Source organism: Amblyomma maculatum, chromosome 4, assembly GCF_055883805.1.
Source record: "Amblyomma maculatum isolate TAMU_Amacu chromosome 4, ASM5588380v1, whole genome shotgun sequence".
Lineage (NCBI taxonomy): Eukaryota > Metazoa > Arthropoda > Arachnida > Ixodida > Ixodidae > Amblyomma > Amblyomma maculatum.
This window is the reverse complement of record NC_139347.1, coordinates 89,752,272-89,769,721: the sequence shown is the minus strand read 5'-3', so window position 1 is coordinate 89,769,721 and position 17,450 is coordinate 89,752,272. Positions and strand designations below refer to the sequence as shown.

The window sequence follows — 17,450 nt, the reverse complement described above, 5'->3', positions numbered from 1 at the left end:
TGCCTAATCGCAGTGTGGGATGGTATGATTTTAAAGGAGTACAGACACCTAATTTTGGGGTTTTAATTTTATCCTTTTTAATGATGCATAGACATTACACAGATCACCATGTGATATTTGCCTACGACCGCTGAGTAATTTATAATCAAATTTCTTTTCTCACCTGTTTCAATTTCGGTGTCAGCAGCCAAGCGATGGCCGTGACGTCAAAGTCAAATCTAGGTCACGCGAAGGATGAAAAATAAACAGCGATATAACCGTTTCTCGTTTGTTTTGAATTCACTACAACACTAAAGCCAGCCTTGTTCATACACAGGAATCAGAAGCGAAGAGGCAGTGATTACATTGCTGTTTTTTCATGCCTTGCATGACCTTGACTTAATTGTGACGTCTGAACTGAAACCTGAACTGGAGAGAAAAAAAAAATTACTTATAAATTAGTAGCCATAGGTGAAAACCACATGAATACTGTTGTATTCATAGGTATTTGAGAGTGCATTCTTTAATTAAGCTACAAGACATTTTCAGTAGGTAGCCATTTAGTTACCGAACAGCAACTTCGGGACCATGTTATCACAAACCACTGATAGTATACAGTCAAATCTCGATATAACGAATCCCGCGGGACCGCGAAAAATCATTCGTTATTTTGAAATATCGTTGTAATGAAAAATCTGCGATTATAAGCCAGTGGTCAAACCTAGGTATGAAAATGACGTACCTTGGCAGTAGGCACGTGTGTAGACAAGCAAAACCTCAAGTGAAAAGGTTGCACTAACTCCAAAGCTGATTTATTTGAAGAAATTCATTATTTTCTTCTGCCGCGTGCAGCAAACACGACCGCGCACTAAATTACACCACTACAGCACATACACCTTCCGCTTTTCGGAACACCTCATCGCGTGCGTGATTGCTCCGAGCGATGAAAGTACAGACTTTGTCCATGTGCAAAAAAAAATAAAATAAAAAACACATCGGAGTTTTTTATGACTCCATCTTCAATGCTCCCTGAACTTTGAAAATCTTGTCTCGGTCTTTTATAATGATCGTGGCAGTCGACGGGGCAATGCTAGCTGTCTGTAGAGGCCGAATCGCTTTTTCCCTGCGTCGATTTCTTGCAGTGAAAGCAGCTGCGTTCATATCTTCTTGGCACTTCGCTGGCTAATATCATCGCCAATCTCGCACAAACTTCGCAATAAGATAATCAGCGGCAAAAAAAAAAAAAAATATATACCGTCCCGCACGCGCGAACGCACGAACGACCGAGTCGCGTACGGCACACAACACAGGAAGAAAAAAAACGCAGGCAGCTAGGCCTGCTGGCTACTGTGTAATAAACCATAGCTTCATGGTGGCGCTAGGAGCTGGTCCTAGATGTCCTGATGATGATAGCTACAGCCCACGGACCAAACACACAAACGGCGGTTTCTGTTTCGTTTCACGCGAGAGTTGCAAGCTGCGGTGCTGTTAATTTTAGCCAAATTCGTAATACTGATGTTCCAAAATTATCGAACAAGAAATAAAATATGTTCGTTATTCTGAAATATACTCTATTTTGAAATTCATAATTCTGAAATAGTTTTACATTGAAAACATGGCAAATCTGCCGGGGATTCTTAAAAAATTCGTTAATTTGAAAAGTTCGTTAATGTGGTGTTCGTAGTAACGAGATTTCACTGTAGACTCTGGTATAGTAGAGATTTTTGCTAGTCCCAGTGACTTTACTATAAAGGGTTTCTACTGTAATTTTGAAAATGGGGTGCTTAGTCTTCGTACCTGCCATAGCATGCAGAAAGTGCACGGACATCTCTGTTTTATGCAGTTCAGGTTCGCAGAATTATATTTGGGTTATTGCTGGTTGCATGGGTAATACCTCGACGTGATCTCTCGTTCGAATTAATGAGCGTCTAATGCCTTAGACTTACATGGGCGCTACCTAAGACTGTGCTTCTAGTTTGAATTTCCGAATTGACGAGATTTTACTGGGCCATGTGCAATTCTGAACTAAATAACAAACAGTAATTGGTGTCCTTTATTTTTTATTCCCTTTCCTAATGCAGTATTCAATACTTGGAGGTTTGTATTTCGTTCGTATTCGAAATTTCAGTATTCGCTCACTGTAACGAAAATTTTTGCCCATGGAGGTATGAGCACACAGCACACATGCGAACTCAGAGAATTGGCCAACCAACTGGGTTGTTCCTTTAATTGATGCCCTACTGTGGTGTCTCAAAAACGCCACAATACTTACTGTGTAAGTAGCAGGGCTAGCCTTTTTAAGAAATTATCTCACGTGTGTACTGTTAGACATTAGTGATGGGCTTCCAGGAGGTGAGGCACGGCAGCTTTTCATTAAAGAATGGATTGCACACCATTTTTTACGTGGCCACTGTGCTGTTGCCATTGACTTGTTTTTGGTTTGCTTTACAGAAGCCTCTCCCCATTGGTGCACCCTCCTCCTCCTCTTATGCTGCCTGCATGGAGTCTGAGATCTCGGCTGGCTATGGCTCTGACGATGACGAGATGGAGGACGTTGAACCGTCATCTTCTGGTGCAGGTGACAGGCACAGCAGTGAAGACATTTTCCGTGAGTATGGCAGTGAAAAGATTAAGATTAGCTATTATGCTCCTGAGTGCTGCTGTACCCCGCCTACTACGTGGTTCTTCTGTACACCACTATAGCTTCAACAGAATCGCATGGTGTTCAAACCCTTGCTGTTGCGTCACGACAGCAGGGAATGTTCCTGCATGATATGCCGCAAACGGCACCTTGCACTGGCCTGCATGGTCAGTGGCCATTTTAATGGCTCATGCTGTCGTGGACAAAGTGGGTCCCGCTTTTTCGCCGTTCTGAATGGCCGAGGCAGGATGCGTCCCTGCCATCTGCAATGCCACCCTTGAACGCGCACCAAGGAACGCCACCTGACAGGAGCGATGGTGTACCATACAAGCGCACACTTGCCGGAGAAAGTGTGATAGATACTGCGCCTTTCCTTTCCTGTAAACCAATTATATGTGGCACTGCAACTAATGCTGACAAGAGACTAACGGTGGGAGGTAAATTATAGGAGATGAAGGGTAGGCTTTTGCCAGTCTCCTCTTGAGAGACATCTAAGAGACCCCGTAATTATATTGACATTTGATGTAGCTTGTCCTAGCTGAATAACTAGACTCAGCCAGTCATTGCTATAGCAAAACAAACAATTTCTCTCCACTTTATTTTTTTTAATACTCCTCCTGCGGATACTGAATGAGGAGTGCAATTGGCAGAAAAAAAACTGAAAAGTAGAGTAACAATGCCACATCTATATTTTAAGTGCATAGGAGGGTATTTAAATTTTCTACAAATGTTGATGAGCTGGTGAATAAGTCATAAGAGGGAAAACACTGGCTATGTTGAAAAAAAAGAAAAGTACAATGTTGCGTCAGCATATGGATAGCACACTATAAAACGCAGTTGCATGGATTGACTCCAAGGCTTTTTTTTCTGCCATTTCCTCTTGTTTCCTATAGCCTAAAGGGCATCGATGACAATCACAAGAGTCACAAAGCCTTGTCAACTCCAGAGAAATGTGCTGCAGTCATAGGAAATTAAAAGAAAGGAAAAATAGCAACAGTCAAAAGTATACAATGTTTCGCGCACTTAGATTGAAATGGACCGATGTCCACTTTACCACTACGACTTTGTTTAAAATATGTTTGGCTGCTGCGCTCCTGTGAAAATCTTAATAGCTGGGTTGAATTGTGCTGCGCAGATGGGAGCATTTTTTTTTTTTTGTTGCTTGCTATCTTTTAGCATAGCGATTGTGGTGACTTATGGGGGCGGCAAACATTGCATGGTGGCGCAACCTGACTTGAGCATTGATGTGAACCCAGCTCCTGGGTCCGGTGCCGCCTACAAGCCAGGGGTTCCGGTCACTCAGCAGCTGGCCGAAGCACTAGGCGTGAGCCCCGAGGCTGTACAGAGCATGAAGGCCTCTTTCTTTACCCAGGACAGGGAGGAAGACGACGAGGAAGATCACGGTGAGCACGGTCGCTATTTGGGAGCTCTTTCGCAGTCCTTGTCATGGTTGCACCTTTGCTTCTTGATTGCAGCAAGAGGAGTGCATGCCATTTGCTGTAAGAGTGAAAACGAAGACTGTGCGATAAGCCATTGAACCTGGTTCATTGCCAAATCAATTTACCACAGTGTGGCCCATTAGTTTAGGCAATTAAAATCCAAGCTGGGATACCTGCATTGTTTTAATCCTAAAATGTTTATCAGAGCATAGAGTTAACCGGTCCCGAACGGTAAAGCTTATTAGAGTTGAAGTAGCGGGGGGGGGGGGGGGGTGCTTGCATATAAAGACTGCAGTAGTGATCTGCTAGTAGGTGTTTGTTAATACTTTATATCTTTAATATTTAATGAATTATAATAGGTTAATTGAAGTTAATTCAAACCAAAGTTTCTGTGAGACATCAATGGTGGCCAAGACTTGTGAAAGTAAGCCCTAAAACTAGAAGCACCTCTCTATATCAGGGTAATGGAGATGATAATTGAATATTTTGTTACTTTCTTGTTGCGAGTGTTCCTGAGTGCTGATTGTGCCTTGCCAACAACTAAGCCTTGAAGCCATGGCCAGCAAATCTATGCCTGGAAACGCCCTATGTAAATATTTTACGATGATTGGAACATAACCCATTGAGTTACTTTGTATGGAACAGCTGTACGCATTTCAGTTCCAATGAAAGTAACCAGCTAGCCCATAGAGCTGTAGATGAGTTTTCGGACTGCTTGAAAAACCTCCCTCCTTCCACAGCCCCAAGACCCTCTGGCCGGGTTGAAAACGAAGGGAAGCCCCTACATCCACCCTTTAGAGCTGCTCAGAGGTTTCTGTCAATAGTGGCAAACCAAAGAACCAGCTTTTGCTTCTTCATGACAGCTTGTACAGTAGAATCTCGGCGATATGAATCTCATGGAGTTGAGAAAGCATCCTTAATATCCAAATATTCTTACCGTCAAAGTGAAGAAAAATCAGTATGCAGAAGCACAGGAAAAGCATTAACGTGGGTATGCTCCCAGTTGAGGAGATGTAGTTATCTTGAACTATTTATTATACGTTTATCTTTTCTTTGTTGTTTGTGCTCTTAGTGCACTACTATGCTCTGTAAATTCTAAGGAAACTCATTCACTTTATCTCAAGGTAACATTTTACTCAGCCATATTATTTCTAATCAATTTTTATTTCGCTTGTACTTTTCAGCAGACTGGCTAACAGTCTATCTGCTGTAGATACAATAGAACCCCTTTATAGTAAAGTCACTGGGACCATCAAAAATCTTTACTATATTAGTTGTTGGTGATGACATGATCCTGAAGATGCTGTCTGGTAGTTAAATGGCCACTTACTGAACACGTCTTGTTGCTTAATGAAAAAAAAACACTCTGAAATAGCTTCCATCTCTCTCTTATCATCTCTTGTGCAATTTTTTTTTTGTTACAGAAATGTTTTACATCTAGTGGAAGTACCTCTTAAGCATGAGGACACTGTGGCTACAGATACAACCAAGTTTGATTTCATGTGAAAATCAAAGTCTTGCATGAACATGGTGTCACTTTTTACTGTTTCTGTCTTTTAAAGGGCAATACAGTGGACTCCCTTTAATCAAAACTCGACGGGGACAAAGAAATCTGTTTCATTTATTGGCAGTTTCGTTTAAGGGTTGTGACCCCCAAAGAAACTGTGCAACATAGTTTGTTCAGGTTGGCATGCCGCTGCTTCACTAAATAGGCATTCATCTTAGCTAGGCTGCACGTGTGCTCCAAGCAGCCCTCTCGCTCAAAGTACTGCTGGAGTACTTGAACTGCTTGGCTAGCCTCATTAGTCGACACTGGAGAGCTTTGATCGTTATGATGTTCGGTCTCCTCTTCACTGTCATTATCGTTAGCTTCGTCAACTTCCTTCAATATGTCAGTCAAGGTGTCCTCACGGCAGGTGACAGCATCATCATCAATAGCTCCATAATCATCCATGGTCACAGTGCCACACTTGGGAGCCAGTACACTAAAAACAGCTTGTGCTTCAGCAACTTCATCAGGTTCTTCTTGGTCAGCGGCCACTGCTTTGGAAAAGCCCGCATAATGAAAGCAACGTTGAATTGTTGTTGCCGTAACTTCATCCCACGAGTGAGCCAAAATGTGGATGGCAGAGAGGAGGTCTACGGTGTACTATTTGTCGCTGTCCAAACACAGCACCATCCTTTTCGGGACATGGCAACGGAAGAACACTTTAACATTACAACCCGCCGGGGTGGCGCAGTGGTTACGACGCTCGACTACTGTTCCCAAGGACGCGGGATCGAATCCCGGCCTCGGCGGCAGCTTTTCGGTGGAGGCGAAAAGCAAGGCGTCCGTGTGCTGTGCGATGTCAGTGCACGTTAAAGAACCCCAGGTGGTCGAAATTTCCGGAGTCCTCCACTACGGCGTCTCTCATAGCCTGAGTTGCTTTGGGACGTTAAACCCCACAAACCAACCAACCAACCAACTTTAACATTACGAATCACGCCCTGGTTCATAGGCTGGAGTGCGGCTGTCGTGTTTGCGGGAAGGAATTCCAGGTGAATTGAAGTCAGGTCTCGCACTTCACCATGCGCGGGGCAGTTGTCAACAAAACACACGACCTTTCTGCCTTTTCTAGTAAACTCTGCGTCCCTCTGCCGCAGCCAGGTTTCAAAAATGGCCTGCGTCATCCAGGCCTTGGTATTCGCTTCATATAAAACCGGCAGATTTTTGACACCCTTAAAAACTCGCGGTTTCTTTGCTTTCCCGATAACGAGAAGCTTCAACTTCTCGGACCCGTCCATGTTCGCTCCCATAAGAACAGTGACACAGTCCTTACTGTGCTTACCCCCCGTACACCTCTCACCTTTAAAGCTGAGAGTCTTGTTAGGCAGAAGCTTATAAAAAAGCGCCATTTCGTCCACGTTGAAGACGTCACTCGGCTCGTAAATTGCAAGTAGGTCTTGAAGCTTTTGCTGCTGCCAGTCAGAGCAAACATCTCTACCATGGCACTTTCACCTGCTATTGTGTGGAAAACAAGGCCGTGGCGCTTCTTGAAACGGCTTAACCAGCCATCGCTGAATTTGAAGTCTTCAATTTCCATCTGCAGTGCAATGTTTCTTGCCTTCTCCTCCAAAATACTGGAAGATTGGAAGATTAGAACTTCGAGCACGCTTAAACCACAGGAAAAGTGCCTTCTCGAGGTCCTCATGCTCGGCCAGACGCATCCTTTTCCTATCGGGGGCGAAAGCGCTGCTGTTGTATGCTTTTTCAATCTTGTCACGGTCCTTCACAATCTTTGAAAGCGTGCACTTTGGGATGCCATGCCTTTTCGCGCAAGCAGTTTTCGACTCCTTGACATACTTCACATCACCAAGAATTTTCATTTTGGCTTTTAATGACAACGCATTATGGGGACGCTTTCTAGCAGCTTCTTCCATACTACACGCCAGAAAGAAGTCACGAAACACAGTCACGGAACAGAGCAAAATGGCGCCCACACAACAAAAAACAAGGCGTGCAAGGTACTGGATTGGTTTGGATTCTGGATATCGACATCAACAAAGACGACTCATGCACAGTTTCGGTTTCGTTTATCCGAGTTGCAAGCAGAATGGGGTTTCGATTGTCGAGCGCGACTCTGCACAGATTGTGTATGAAACCAATAACTTTTTTTTGAAATTGTTTCATTTAAGAGGTGTTTTCGTTTATGCGGGTTTCGTTTAGCGCGCGTCCACTGTAAATGATAAATGCGCGTGGCAGTCAAGTGCTGCAAGACCGCACATGCGGCACCTCCACTTCTTGCCTCTGCTACCTCGTGCTTTGTGCTGCACAGTGCTGGGAATGTTCGCCCATTTCTTCCGCTTCCCTATTTCTTAGTACACTTTTACTCTCCTTTATTTTCTGAACGGACCGCTGCCTCCTTTCCGTGTTTGTAGACAGCTTTATTTTTTGTTTTTTTCCTACGTGCTGCATGCTTTCCCTCACGGCTCCAAGGCCTTTGTAAAGTAGGCTTCTCCTGAATGCTGCTAAGCCTGGTGGTAAAGCAACTTAAAAAGACACTCGAGTGTTATTTTTGTTTTGAAATACAAAAAAAAATTATTTTCCTCGCGATTCGAGGTAGTGCGCGGGTGGCGGTGTCATATTGTGGGAGTCGTCGCCATGGCCAGGCACACTTCACTATAACCGATTTTTACCAAAAATATCTTTGCTATAAAGAGGAGAAAATGTACAGTTGTCTAGGAAGATGAACTGTGACTTCAGTTTCACTTTACTATATCCGAGTTTTTACTATATCTGGGTTTACTATAGCGGGGTTTTACTGTACTCTAAATCAGCCAAAATCGAGTTATTACAGTGCAACTGGGAGTTAAGTGCCTCTATGTGTTTGCGTTTAGAACATTCAGAAGAAAACATTAGCTCTGGATCAGGACATTGCTGCCTTCCGTCTCTTTGTGTGTTTACGTGGCCCAAGACATAATAAAAATAAATGGTTGCGAAAGCATTGACACTACACGCGAACTGCCATCGTGAAATCATTTGAGATAAATTGTTATTTGCTTTGGAGTGGCTTCGAGCCCAAAAATTACTTTAGTTGCATACCCCTTTCCACTGGGCTGCTCTCACAGCCAATCCGCAGTTGCTGCTTGTATTGGCCACATAACAGAGATTTGCCTTGTTATTCTTATAATGCCCTCACGAGCAGCGTAATAAAACTTTATTGCTTCGACTCCCTTATCTTAAAAATTCAGACAATTGAACTGCTGGCACAGTCTCGGCCAATATCATGAAATATTATGGTAGCGAGGGTTCTTTATTTTGGCACTGCTGAGCTTGCAGTGGTTGATTTGGAAAACTTACTGAAGTGTGGTGCCATAGCTAAGCATAACCGGCATGACAAGCAATCGCAAAAATATCCATCCTCAAGCCTGAATTGTATCGTGCATTGTTGCTGCACAACAGCACACATGAAAATTGTAGGAGTGTGCCCATTGCTAGGCCACAGCAGTCTGACTGCATAGTTTTGCCACCAGCTTGCAACCAGCTCAGCATTAATGAAAGTGGGCCATACGCATCAGCTGGCAAACTGAGCCTAACCGCATGGCTTTTTGGATGCTCATTGCCACGTCGCTACTCTTTTCTTTTCCTTTGTAGAAGCCGTCACACTCTTCCGGCACCACTGTACGCTTCCCTTGCTTCTGCCCGCTTGGTCCTTGTGTTCTTCCTCTGTGCTGAAAATGTGCGTCACGTGCTGTTTGCCACCTGTGTGGAAGGAGCACACTTGTCACTGGGAGGCGGCGCTGCTTCACTTTTGAGCACTCTTGCTTCGAGCCCCTGACTGCGTATGAAGTGCATCACAGAACTGACATTGCTGTGCAGTTTGGCTCCTAGCAGGCAAACATTGCAGAGTTTTCTGCCAAATAAACGTGCCATGATGCAGTTTTCTGGGAGTTTTTTTCAGTGATTCAAACTTAGAATAACTTGCATGTTTTCTTTTTCCAGCCCTGTATGTTGTAATTGGCAAGGGTTTACTGTGGCTCTTTGGTCATGTCTGCCTGCTTGCTTCAGTGTGCAGACGGTGACGACAATAACCTCGTGTGAAAGTACTGCGTAGAGGGCAGGACTCTGTCCCTCCCTTTAGTGAAGGGGTGAATGAGTAGCGTCCACTATTTGGTGGGCTGTAACATGTCACTCATTCTGCCCTTCCCACGAACACAGAAATGGCCTGCACTCACCCTCGTCTTAAGAGAGCTCTGGTGAGCAGCGGTTCATACCAGAGTCCCCAAGCCTTTCGCAGGGATGATGCCAGGCTGTCCGCATCTGCACATTCCAAAGGTAGCTCACCCTTTTTGCATCTACGTTTGAGTAGGCGGTATGTTTGCTGTGCATTCAGTGACCCATTGTGTAGGAGCTGTTTGGAAGTGCTCATGCTGTGCTCTGGGATAACCCAAGTCTCTGTAGATGTTAGAAACTCATATATGTTGTAAAGCTGGTTGTAGGACAGTGGAAGTATGTAGCTGAAAGAGAGGGGGGTTATTGCACGTTTTCTAAAATGGAGCATTCTCTGCTGGTGCGCCATTTTTAGTAGCCATAGATGATCTACTATAACCTGTAAATATTGAGTGCTGTTTTTCATATTCCTGTATTGTATGTGCATCTGGAAAGAGAATGGTAATGGCTCCAGTGGTAGGGCACTCTACTGCTGTGCCCAAAGTTGTGGAATTGAATCCCTGCCTTGGTGGCCATTTTTCGATGGCGGCGAAAAGCAAGGCACTCATGTACTGTGCGATGTTAGTGCGCATTAAAGAACCCTAGGTGGTCGAAATTTTCGGAGCCCTTAACTAGGGCACCTCTCATAGCCTGAGTTGCTTTGGGACGTAAGCCCCATAAGCCACACCAAACCAAGAATGGCAATATATTTTGGGGATTTTTTTGTAGTTGAACACGGATATTGCATATTGCTGTCTGTATTCGACTATCCTTTATTTTTTAATGATCACACGCAATTTTTTTCAAACGATCTTTCGGATGGAACTTGGTGTTGCATTTGCCTTGTGTGTTGCTTCCTTCCTTCCATATATATAAGTGAAATTCTTCCCTGTGTGCATTGCAGCCGTACATACACCCTCTGGGGCGCCTCATCGCCAGCCCACTGCAGTGGGCCGGGCCTTATCCGAGTATCCCCCCTCCCACATCCTGTTTGGCGCTACACCACCAACAATGGACGTTGCCAGTGCAGTCCGGCGAACCGGGGGTGTAACTGGGACATCTGCGCTGCCTATGCTTGGTGACCGTCTGGCGGATGGCAGCGTGTCTGCCTTCCACTCCCCTCCGCACTATGCTACAGAGATGTCGTCAGCAGTGGCCCCGAGTCGCCCACTGGCGGAATCCATGGTAGTCCCCATAGACATTGAGCCTGTGCCCTTGGCTCAGTCCCTGTTCTACGAGTACCAGCACATGCTGGCGGACGCCTCCTGTGCAGCCGGCTACCGTTTCCGGTGTGGCTGGGGGCCACGGTGGACTTTGGTTCACCTGGGCAAGGCCTTCAACACTGCTCCAGAAGATGGTGCGCTTTTTCTGTTTTTTTTTTTTTCAATGGCTGGCCTTGAATATTGTTCGTACAAGCTGCCTACTTTCTGAGTGGATATTTTCAGCCTTATCGCCTGAGACGCATTAACCGAGGCATTTTCGCTTTGGTAATTCAGCTGTTCGTTATGCACGCAAGAGTTTTTGAAATGTTTGCGATATTGTGTCATGCGATGCCTGTGGCCTTAAAACTGAGAAAACAGAGTTTTAGTCTGCTGTAATTGCTGCTGTGAGATTAAAAGAAAAAAAAACGTTTCGTAATAATAAAGAGAGGAGACACTACAGGATATATTTTGATCAGAAACTTTACATGCTCGAGACGTGTCTGGAGTTGCCGAAAAGATGCAGAAAAAGTTTTTACTAGTTCAGTTTTGCCATTGAATTGTGTGTAGGAAATTAGTAAACATGGCTCACCACATTGAATTCGCCAACACAATGATTAATTTCTAATTGAAATTATTTAATTCTCTATTCCAGTTTCGGTTTCAGGTTGCTAAATGAAGGTCCTGACGTCACAAGCTAGCATGAAATCATATGAAGCATACAAAAGCTCAGTATATTCGCTGCTTTGTACTTTCATTGAGGGAAACACTTCGTAAAGCTTCTTTAGAAGCCAGAATGAGAGCGACTGGACAAAATGCTGTTATATTGCAGTTTTCGGGAGGGAGCTCACGGGGTCTCATGATCATCACTTGTGACGTCGCAATAATTGTTCATCAACCTGGAACCAAACCGAGAGTGTGTAGCAGAAGAGATAACAAATCTTTTACTGAACATAACCCAATTTTGCACCGTGATGTATGTTAAATAATATTTTGCATATACAGTGAAAGCTCGTTAATTCGAACCTCGGTAATTCGAATTTTCGGATAATTCGAACTACACTACTTGGTCCGGCCAAGCTCCATAGAGATCTGTGTATAAAAAAGCCCGTTAATTCGAACGCGGGTCGGTTTTGCTACGGATAATTCGAACTACGCGCCGCCGCGTCTGGGCGGCTTGGCGCACATCACGCGGCAAAAAAAAAAAAAAGGGGGGGGGGGGGTAAAGAAACACCTCCGTGATCCGCAGGCATAATTAGAGGCTGCGCACGTCCAAAACGGGGACAGAATAAGGAATCAAGTAAAACCATGGAAGTGTGGGTAAAACTTAAATGGCGCCATGACCGGCGTGGCGGCCGGCGGCGTTGAAGGGAGGGGACGCGGCCGCGGCAAGGTCAGTGCATGGCCGCGCGGCGGCAGCTGCCTGCTCTCGCTTCTGCGCAACCTCCGTAGCTCGCAACTAAATACTCGTTAATTCCAACCCTGTTAATTTGGAAATAGGGATAAGTACTGTCGGCGCGGTCCCAGCCAATGCCCATAAAAGGCTATGATCTCGGACGGGCACTATGGGTTAAACTTTTTTTTTTTTTTGCGATAGCCATCCATCCTTCCACCCATCAGTCGTCAACGGAAGCACGCGAGTCAGCCGCGATCATGACGCCAGCTTTTAGCACCGTTCGCTCCGATGATTAGAGTGGCAGTAGACGGGGCGCCCGCCCAAGTCCTCATAGCATGATAAAGCGAACGTACTGAAAAGGAGGCTTGCACAACCGGATAAGCGCTGGCACTTTGCCAAGTTCGCTTCCCTCCCTGCGGGAGCTAAAGTCAAAAGATAAACACGCCGTTATCGCCGCGCAGCATCTTGACGCACTGCCAAGAAATGCGTTGTGGACCGTGAAGGCGCGAAACAGAGGGACGCGCTAACGACTGGCGCCTTTATTATTATTTTTTTTTTCTTTCAGATTCGTAGGCACAAATCGGGGCTGGGTGGGTTCATTATGCGAGAGAGTTCGTTACGCGACTAAATACGGTACATTTACCGTAGTACAGACGGTTTTGGCCAGTTTTTTCGAGGCCATTCGATAATTCGAACATCGGATAATTCGAACATTTTTCCCGGTCCCGTGAAGTTCGAATTAATGAGCTTTTACTGTATATGCAAAGCAGAAATGCACTATGAAAAATTTGGTGCGAGCCTACCCCTTTAGAGCACAATTTTCTTTCTTTGTTCTTTCTTCCTAATTGATATCAGGGTGGGGAGAATATTGTAATTTGCTGCTTATGGTAAGCATGGCACAGTGTAGTGAGCCTTCTGACCAATCGAGTTTCTTTAGAACAAATCATGTACAGATGTACAACTGATAATGCTTGACATGAAGCCAACCCTCGTTAATTTGCAGCTTATAAAAACAGAGCAAAACTAGGAGGTAAACAAATGCCAACATTTTCTTGTACTCATGCATCGTAAAAACTTCAATCTTGTGTGTAGTATAATTACACTACACGAACAAGCGTCTAACCAATAATATCTCATGTAGTGGCGATGTAGCACAGGAGCACATGGATAATGTGAAGCTGGTCATTTGTTCTCTCGTCCATAGGGGTGAGAGGTGGGTGGAGATTAGCAGCATTTGAATTTAATTCAGTTTATTTACCCGACATTTTTGCATAGCTTCCTGGATAAAAGCTGCTCACGCAGCATGACAGGGTCCAGGGAACCATCAAAAGGCATGGCTGCGCCATGCAACAACTAATTACATAAACTAACAGTCAACACTGGGGATAATGTCATAAACTATGAAAATGCAAAGCACAAAACGAGGCTGTGGTAAACTACGCAAGATAAGAAATCTCTAATTACACAGAAAACGTATGCAAGCAACTATATTTTTAAAATGAAATGGACACTTTAAAGTTGGATGCAAAGGTAAACAAAGAAAGCAAACAAACAGATAACTAATGAGAATGATATTACAGTACATAAGTAATTTCGTAGTTCCCTTCTTTTATAGTCAGTGGTGTTTTGAAATTTATTTAATGTGTGGGGTAAGTTATAAGCTAAAGTCTATAATTTGTAGTTGCTGCGAAAAAATGATATAAGCTAACATCCTGATTTCTTTTGCGGATCAAAGCCCAGTGAAATTTTGTGCCTCTTGCACCAGTCGATGGTGTCTGGAAAGCAGCGGCGCAGGTGGTTGTATCCTTGTTGTGGCAACCGCCGTGCACACAAGTTACGTTGGCTGACATGGGGGTGGTGAAAATGGCAATAGCTTTTGCTGTGATGTAGCATCTTTTGCACTACCTAGCTGCGATGCAGGTAAACCACCCTAGCTAACGCTTGGCATGCAATCTACTTTTTTTTTTTTTTTTTTTTTTTTTGCAATTTGTCGAATTGCCACAAGTGCCTTCAAGACAGAGAGCTTAAGCTTTGGAAAAGCTGCCCCCTCTTCTTTAGGAAGAATTGCCCGTGTGCCCGTTCCTTCCTGGACTAAAGTGCACTGCTCTCGTGCATGTTCCTGACGAAATTTAATATTGTGAATTTTAACTGTATCAAAACAAACATGCCATAACAAGGATTCACTGTAATTTAAATGTTCTTCAGCATTGTCACCTGTTTAGGTTTTCTTTTTTTTGTCATTTGCTTTCATCTGTGATCATGACTTTCTTGTAGGGTTTAAAGGTTGTCTCCTTGGGCATTAAAAGTTTTGTATGGCCACCTTCACCTCCAACGCATTTGACAGCAAAATTACCGCACTTGCGACGTGCAGCTTAATTTGGGCTAGACGGGGCATACTGTTTGAGACTGTTCATACTTCATCGTTCTCTCTCGTGTTTGTCAGTTCTTAGCGCTATTATTTTTAGTCTCGACGTGCAGCTGTTTATTAGGACATTATTTTGTCCGTGTGCCTTTGGTTGTCCATGTGATGAAGATGTATTAAACCTGTGGTTGTTAATGTTCTCAGTCTTGCCGAGGCTACTGTTGCCTCCTGTAATGCATTGGAAGCTGTGTAAGCTTGTCTGTCATGCTTCGAGGTACAGTCATTTTCATGTGCCATCACTAGTGTGTCTTAGTCCTGCCAGTGCCTTTTCCGAGGCTCGCCCAGGAGAGTCTTCCCGAGCGCTGTTCTTGTTCCAAGCAATTAACATTGGTTACTCATTTGCCACAAGGTTTTGTATTTTTCAGCTGCAGGTGCTTTATTTTGTCAAATTTCACAGAACCAATGGAGCCAGTCGGTCAGCTGGGCCTGTTCGCCGGTCAGCGTTATCCAAAGGCGTCAGCTACGTTTGCTGTCTCTGTGGAAAGGGTGGCCGTTGGTCCTGAACTGCTCAAGCCAGACGACGTTCAAAAGGTGATTGCGATTTAAAAAAAAACTATTGCTTGCCAGTTAACACTCATCCAAGCATAGCCAAACTGCTATGAATTGAAGCTGTACACCTTTATCAACTTCATCAAATCTGTGTTTTGAGGAAACTGTCTTCTTAACCTAGGCCCTGTACCTGGGGCCACTAGCTCATTAATTAAGTGGTTCTTCTATAAACTGAGCATCTGTAGCATTTGGCAGAGTGGAGCTCAATCAAGCAATGACTGAAGTGGTTGGGAGGTTCGGTCACTGTGTTCAAAAACTGTCAATGGAATATGTCTCAGATGTAGGAGTACAGTCATTGATTGATATTTAGATGTGCTGGGATTCGCTTGAATGCGAGAAGAAAACAACAAAATATTTCTTGACCTCAATTTTCACCTGGCTAAAGAAATAGACAAGTTTTTTTTACATCCCGACATTTCTAAATGTGGATGCTGACTTGAAAATACCCCATAGGCTTGGAGGTTGTTCCTGCTCTCATAATTGTGCCCATCAATGTCATCTCTGTAGTTTTTCTGGGGACTTTTGCTCTAAATGTACTGAGATGGTGCTCCCGCTAATGCCTCTTACAGAAGAATGTGGCAGCCATGCTGGAAGTGCAGCTCAAGCATTCACACCGCACGCTGGAAGGAGGCAGCCCCATCTTTGTTCCAAGTCCTGGTGTCGACTGCCTTCACAGCCAGGATGCCCTGGTTACAAGACTGCTGTCCGAAATGGGTGAGCTCTACAGTCAAACCCGTTTATAAAGAACCCGGCTAGAGCGAATTATCCTTTATATCGAACACTCGAAGCTGTCTTAGAATTATTCATGACAAATGTAATTTCTATAACGAACTGTACATTGGTTATAGCGAACTTGAGTGCATGTGACTGATGAACACCCACGTGCGCGGGCGCACCGGAAGCCAGGCTGGCCGGCTGGCCGGCCAGCGTCACCGCGATGAATTGCTCTGGAGAGAGAAGCGATTCTTGTTGGAAATGGGAGGAAAGGGGTATTCAGCGCATTCAACTGTCTCCTCAGGGGCGAGGGATTGCTTTGGAGAGCACGAATTGAGAAAGGGCAAGCGCCGTACCAGCCGAGCTACGCCGAGCAGCCCCTCAGCCCTTCTCTGCTGCCTCGGCGCAGCCTCCCCCGATCTCTTTCTCCTCAATGCCAAGTTTTTTGAGGGTGTGCTCCTATCGGCAACTGCTTACCACATGATCAAGCTACGTGCTTGCTGCTCCAGGCCAATCGTGAACGAAGAGAAACCGGACAGAGCTGGTTTCAGGACGCGGGAGAGGAGAGCCTATCAACCGCACTCCTCCTTTTTTTTATCCTCCATACTTTCTTTGTCGTCGCGTGTGTTGCTGTGCATGTGTGCTCTACGATCTCTTCCATACTTTCTTTGTCGTCGCGTCGTGTGTTGCTGTGGTGTACAAGTGCGCTCAAGAATCCGAACAAGCGTAGTACCTGCGGTGTTCGTGCGTTCGGTGCTTCAGAATGACGACGAAGAAGCGGCAAGGTCTGCCGCTTTGCGACAAAGTGGAGATTCTTCTCCGTGTCGAGCGTGGAGAAAAAAAATCGGATGTCGCTGCGCACTACGGGATCGTGAAGAGCACGCTGAGCACGATACTCAAAAACAAAGCTGCCATTCGGGAAAATGCTCGCGTACGACTGAATGCTGACGGCCGACGCATCCGGAAGCCAGCCTACGACGAACTAAAATCCTTGTATGCATGGTTCGTGGATGTGCGTGCACGGAATCTTCCTGTCAGTGGCCCCATGCTGCAACAAAAGACAAGAGATTTCGCCTGCGTTTTGAATGTTGAAGGATTTGTGGGGGGCAGTGGATGGCTGCAGAGATTTAAGGACCGCTATGCCATAACAGGAAAGGTGGTTGCTGGAGAGAGGCAGGCAGTTGACATGGACAGTGCCAACAAATGGATAGATGACGTTTGGAATGAAGTAAAAAAGAAGTACAAGCCGTGCGACATATTTAACACGGATGAGACCGCCTTGTTCTGGCAGATGCTGCCTAGTAGAACCCTGGCACTTAAAAATGAGAAGTGCCATGGCGGCAAACTTAACAAAGCACGTGTGACTGTACTTCTTATGGCGAACATGGACGGCTTATCTAAGTTGGGCCCACTTGTCATTGG

The 17,450-nt window shown here is 45.0% G+C and overlaps 1 protein-coding gene across 2 annotated transcripts in view; it reads left to right on the top strand.

Annotated features, from left to right (window-relative positions):
- Window positions 1–17,450, top strand: part of Nup98-96 (nuclear pore complex protein Nup98-96) — a 127,853-nt gene that overhangs the window by 81,440 nt on the left and 28,963 nt on the right. For both annotated transcript variants that reach the window (XM_084602149.1, XM_084602148.1), the window contains exons 20-25: window positions 2,431–2,587; window positions 3,877–4,023; window positions 9,758–9,874; window positions 10,653–11,105; window positions 15,163–15,296; window positions 15,884–16,028. In XM_084602149.1, the coding sequence (XP_084458275.1) occupies window positions 2,431–2,587; window positions 3,877–4,023; window positions 9,758–9,874; window positions 10,653–11,105; window positions 15,163–15,296; window positions 15,884–16,028 (1,153 nt within the window). The remainder of the gene's footprint in view (window positions 1–2,430; window positions 2,588–3,876; window positions 4,024–9,757; window positions 9,875–10,652; window positions 11,106–15,162; window positions 15,297–15,883; window positions 16,029–17,450) is intronic.